Source organism: Pelodiscus sinensis, chromosome 6 (assembly GCF_052426305.1).
Source record: "Pelodiscus sinensis isolate ZL-2025 chromosome 6, ASM5242630v1, whole genome shotgun sequence".
NCBI lineage: Eukaryota > Metazoa > Chordata > Testudines > Trionychidae > Pelodiscus > Pelodiscus sinensis.
In genome coordinates this window covers 71,734,428-71,740,427 of record NC_143057.1, presented here as the reverse complement: position 1 = coordinate 71,740,427, position 6,000 = coordinate 71,734,428, and the positions used below count along the sequence as shown (strand labels likewise).

General features: G+C 36.6%; 1 protein-coding gene across 2 annotated transcripts in view; it reads right to left on the bottom strand.

The window, feature by feature from the left end:
• Window positions 1-218: 218 nt before the first annotated feature.
• Window positions 219-6,000, bottom strand: part of PCSK1 (proprotein convertase subtilisin/kexin type 1) — a 69,555-nt gene continuing 63,773 nt past the window's right edge. Inside the window, exons 13-14 of one of the 2 annotated variants that reach the window (XM_075932103.2) lie at window positions 4,537-4,698; window positions 219-3,403 (exon numbers count right to left, since the gene is read on the bottom strand). In XM_075932103.2, the coding sequence (XP_075788218.2) occupies window positions 3,038-3,403; window positions 4,537-4,698 (528 nt within the window). In that variant the 3' untranslated portion in view covers window positions 219-3,037. The remainder of the gene's footprint in view (window positions 3,404-4,536; window positions 4,699-6,000) is intronic. The other variant, XM_075932104.2, reaches the window with a different exon arrangement.

Sequence of the window (6,000 nt, the reverse complement as noted above, 5' to 3'; positions counted from 1 at the left end):
CAGTCAATGGCAAAACATCTGTTGACGTGAATGATGAAAGATTCCCACAAAATCATCTTCGGCATTGCCAGAAGAATCCTTTGTAAATTCTCTGCATACAACAAAATATATATTTATATTCTTTCTCCCACCATCCCTCTCTGAGATGGGGCCACTCATCCTTTGTAAATCTAATTAAATTTCATTATTTCCCAGCTAAATGAATCTATAACTTGTCTCTGTCTTGTTTTCTTTAAAAATGTTAAGACCACACACTCTGGGCTCTGCTAACATACTGTATTATGCTATTATTAGACAAATGTAATTTTAACATTACATCACATACATGTTGCAGCTGTAGTTGGAATATGCCTTTTAAAAATACTTTATTGGATGAAATTGTCTCAGTTTCAAGAAAAATCTGGTGCTTTAATATATTTTATTATGCCTTTTAAAATTCTGTCTGATAAAACCTTTGATATATTATAAATAGCTGTAAAGAAAATATAATTTAAAATTCTGAGAGAAAACATTTCTCTTTTTTCCCTTTTACATTTTCACAAAACCCACACAGGCACCAAGAATAACAATAAAAATAATTTACGTCTGTGCAATATACTCTGGGTTGGAAAGATTCTAGAGAGATTTTCAGCAGGTTAATTTTAAAGCTGCTCTCTGATTAAACTTTGGCTAAAGCATGATGACTGATCTTAAAGCAAATGAAGGGTCATATATATTTCACATAGTTAACATGAGCACTGCATTAATGGACTTGCCATTGTTGTGGTTGCTGCAATCAAAGGTGTGCAGTAATCATTTTCACCTGTAACAAGGACTAGCTGTTACTGCTGTTCATTGCAGAAAGCAGCCTCTAAGAATCTTGACACACTAATAGTACTTGACTGACACAAGAGCTAGGTGAAATTTTGCCTTGAAATTGTGTCTGGCAAAAAATGCTGATTTGGTGACACCAAAAATATTTAGCAGATTTGATTTTATCTTAATAGTTCATATAAAAAAAAACTCTAAATAAAAAAAGTCCAAAGAAAACATTGAAAGTGAAACGTTTTGATTTTCGATTTCATGTGCCTTTTTACTTGAAAGTTCATTTGCTTTTGTTGTTTTTTAAAATATATATTTGTTTCAATTTCAAGCATTTCCTGTGGAGTCAAACAAAATGTTTGACCCAAACAGTTTTTTCTGTTTTTGATTAAATGAGAAATTATTTTTGGGGCCAAATAGGAGAAAAAAAATTTGGAATTGCCAGTGAACCAGACAATCAATTATTCATGCAGTTTGATACACATCCTAGCAATGTTGTATTCTTTACAAGGTAGCTTCCAGTTCCAAAAATTAAAATATGACTGGAAATTACCCTGCATTTCCCCCACCTAGGCCTGCTTCTCAAATTAATCAAGATCAGTCATCTCATCTGTGACAGCCTGTCTCTCTAAATGCTAGTACAATGAAGGATCATCATGAGAATGCTTTTTGGTTTGGACCATTTCAACATTTTTACCACTTCCCATGCTAAAGAAAATGTTGCAAATTAGCACAGAGATAAGAGGAGGCTCAGAAACAAAGAACAGATCAAACAGGAAGTCACCACCTGGAGAAGTAGGTATAATATGATTCTCCTCTCACTCATGCTGGTGTAAATCAGGAGAAATTCCTTACATCAATTGAATTACATCAGTGTAAAGCTGGCTTCATGCAGAATTAGGCTCTAAAAGTGTATGCTACTATGGCAATGAATGAGAAATCAGAGAATTTCAAAGTTGCTATAAAAGAAGTCATGCTACTTTTTACTGATTAATTTAACAGTAGCTATTCTGAAAGTAACCAGGTTTTGTTTTAAACAATAGTATTTCACAACAGCTTTGAAAGCCTGTGTTCAATCTGATGAAATATTAACAAAACATTAAGCTCTTAGTTTGAGAGGTACCAGCATCACTTAAGAAATGGGGATACTGAAGAGTGACAAGTATTTCTCAAATCTATTTGGAAAACATAAATAGAAAGATAGAGAGATGTAACATTTAGTTAATATCCAAATATCTTTGGCATGGTAGAGAAACATTGCATTTTCCATTTCACTTAGAGTCTTTGTATTCCCCTGTCCAGGGTTCCATCAAATTTGTAACTGGATATTTGGCTGTGTGCTATTTTTTGGACTCTGAGAGCAACAAGAAGTACACCCATCCAGTGGTGCTGGAACAATTTTTATACAGGGAGTGCTGAAAATCATTGAACAGAACTTTAAATCCTGTATATTATGGAAACCACTTCAAGCCAAGGGGTGCTGCCACAGCCCCACCACTCCTTGTTCCAGCACCCCGTATCCAGTCTTGATTTCAATTAAAATAAAGGTAATATTCCTACTCTGAAATCCACTATCACTCAGCCATTTTGTTCCAGATATTGTCTTCCTACCATAGGATAAGGTGATCTGCGTCCTTCCACTTAGCCACTCTCCACAAATGAATCAGCACTTTACTTGACAAGAGTTGCTGCTACCATTCTGAGGGAGTTCTCTCCATACTTCTCTCCCTCCTCTCTTTTCTGACTTCTGACCTTTCACTTTCCTCTTCCTTGTATTTGACTGCTGCCTCCTCTTACTCACATTTTATTTTCATCCTCCCCCGCCCTTACCTATTCCTTCCTCTTTTACTCCTTTAGCAGGCAGTGGATTTGAACAGAACTGCCAGTGCTACAGGAGCTGCCTGATAAGTGGGAAACAACAGGGAAAGGAAAAAGCGTTTGAAGTGGAGTTTTAGTGTTTTCAGAGGAACATAGTTGAATTTCATGTCAGAAATTGCCTCTTTTGGTGATAATGAAGACATGCTTTGAATAGAGCAATCACTGATACCCTTCAGCTTAGTGCCTCACCACTAACAAATTACACTTCCTATCTTTTTCTCACCCTACTTGGACATCCTGATTAAGTACGAAGCAATCAAAGTAGTAATCACATGAGTAAAGTGTAGAATATACTTTAGAAAAGGGCAAGTGGGGATGGGGAGCATGAATATTTCCAACTCAGTGCCATACTCTACATTTAGTTGTCTTCATTCAGAATATCAACCAAGGCTTGCAGCAGTCTATCATCTCTATGTTTGTATGGTTTGGCATTGTAAAAAAGGTCAACGTAGTCACTATACAGATTGTCCTCAGAGTCTTTTAACTGGGAGGGTTTGTTTAATTTTTCAAGGGCTTGATAGAAATGTTCATATGGAATATTTATCTTTTCATTGGGAGTCTTCTTTGGTACTCGATCCTGGGTCATGTGTCCTATAAAAGCACTTTGCAACAGACGAAGCATTGCCTCTGATGGGATTTTGTTTCCCATTTTATCAGTGCTGCTGCTGCTGCTATCTTCTGGGACTTTGGCTTTTTCACTCAGGTTCTCTTGTGTGGTATGATCCTAAAATACAGAACAGGCCCAAAAGTATTAGTAAGCATTTTGCTGACATCTGAAGTAGGTCTTGTTATGAACAGGGATTTGTGCATATGAATAAATGCTGCTTTGATCATTTAGGAACCACTGGAACCAGGAAAAGGATTGCAAATCTCTTGTGCAAAATATTTAATATCTCAAATAACTAAAAGATCATAAAAGTTTAAATTTGGATTCTACTAGCTGTTTATGTATTCTATGTACCTACCTACCATCCTACATTTTATAGTAATACCTGCAGATTTTTAAACGTAAGCACAATTGGATTAGGTACAAACTTGGAAAAAGAACCGCTAAGGAGGCAGTGCATGAAGTGGTGACTCAATAGTTGGCATTTTCCCCTTTCAAGCAGGAATAAACTAATACCCCAAAATAGCCAATAAAGTTTTGCTGGAGGTGCTGTTTCAGATGAGAGACAAAAATGAGGTTCAGAGACATTCTGCCCACCAACTTCCCCCTGCAGTGTTGGTTGAATAAAGTTTTACTTCTTTTCAAATTATACGCTATTGTGCACTGTTGGTATGTACACATTGCCACTTGTGATTGATATCTATATATCCTATGGATAGGCCAACCTACCTACTAAGGGTGGTGTGAGACTGTATAGTTGATGCCTATACAGTGCTCTGAAGACTTTCAGATAAGTGGTACTGTAAAAGTGTGAAGTATTACAATCATTCGAATCTGGCACTGACAGCCAGTCAGAGGCTTGAAACATTTATATTTTTCATAAATCATTAGCAGTTCACCTCCAAGCAAAGGAAGAGGATAAAAAGGAACTGGAGACAACAACACTAGTTATCAGAACAACATTTAAGATCACAAGAAGGTCCCTAAATCAACATAGAACCATTTGTGGGATGCTTCATGCCAAAACTCACAGCAGGCACCAGAGCTGGCATGCTCTTTTGGGGCCAGATGCTATTTCCATTTTAATCACTGTAAGCGACAAGATCCTAAAGCTCAGCTTGATTGTTGGAGAGATTCCCCCCACCCTATTCAGCTTCTGTACAGACTGAGTGGATAGTTCATTTTTAGAACTGATAAACTGATCATTTGTGCCTCATATGTCATTAGTAACACGACAAAGTGACTGATACCTCTACAAAGTCTGCCATCTTCTCTACTCCTCTTCTGTCGTTTTGCACAGCATTGTAGGATGTGTATACACGTGGCTGCTTCATGTGTTCAGGTTGGGTAGATGTGCCATGCAAAATCAATTTCCAGTTCACAATTCTCCCTTCATTCTGCATTCTCCTAGACTAAAGAGCAAGCATGAATATTGTATTAGTGTAGAGTCAGGGGACAAGAGAGACAAAGAAAGAGGATAGTTCCAGTCAACAAAAACAAGAGTCACAGGAATGGTTTAGAATACTTTTAAAATGTAAATTTAGATGCTGAATTGCAAGCACAGAAAGATATTTCTGGTATGATAATATAATATATGATACATAGCAGTAAGTGAAAATTAGTCTAGTGATTCTAAGCTACGCCAAATGTGTTGAAAATACATATGTTTTAAATAATTTTCACTAGCTCATTAATAAGTGTGGTCATTACAAGTGGCAATACAGCACAATGTCAAAAATTACTAAACCAGATATTTCATATTGTCAGAATTTGCTCTCTGAGACACTGCACAGAGATTTCTGCCCTGTTAGCAACAGATTTTTAACAACATATAATAGTACCCTTGAAACACTGCTCACTACTGTGCACACTAGATTTTGGGAACATCACTGTATAATAAGAGTGATTTTAAAATCTGATAAGGGAAAAGGCAAGTGTGTTTTCTGAAACATGTTTTAAACAACATCATCTTTGGAATTCTTGCTCAACTGTCTGCCTGAACTAAGGCAGCTGCTGACAATCCACCTAGTCTAAGAAAAGCCACTATTACTGGCCTTGAGATTTAAAGGCAACTAACACTTTAAAATTAGTAGTAAATCTAAATGAGGCTCTCACGGAGTAGCTATGGTAGGAGTCAGTATTATGAGAAATTGTTTCTGGAATAAAAAAAAGGCCCGGGTGACAGAAGCTGAAGAAAAGGTGCATTGTTTTTCAGGAAGTGGGAGGCTGGGTTTGTGAGATTGTTTGGGGATCTTGTATTTGAAAATGGAACATGACTATCCATTTAATTAAAAACAAAATACTCTTCTTATATACATTGCAAGAAATGTTATGCCTTGTTACAATGAGATAATTATTAAGGCACCTCTAATAACAGGATTATCTGACAAGCCAGAAGTCCTGCAGGTAGCATGAAGAATATTATTGTTATTGCCTTCTCCACTTGCTATGTGCTTTGGATTACCCTGCTGTTTGCAAACTCCTCTCATTCCACATTGCACCATCTACTTCTCTATATGCTGATCCTCCAATTAAAGAGAATGATATCTCAGTCATGTAAGAAGCGGCTTTCTCCACAGACCTCTCACTGCTTTAATCCATATTCTCATAAGGTTTAGTAAACATGTATTATATATCTCCAGATTTCTTGGCTATAATCCTTGTGGGTCATTCATTACTTTGAGAGAGAATATAGGGGAAGATATACATAAGAA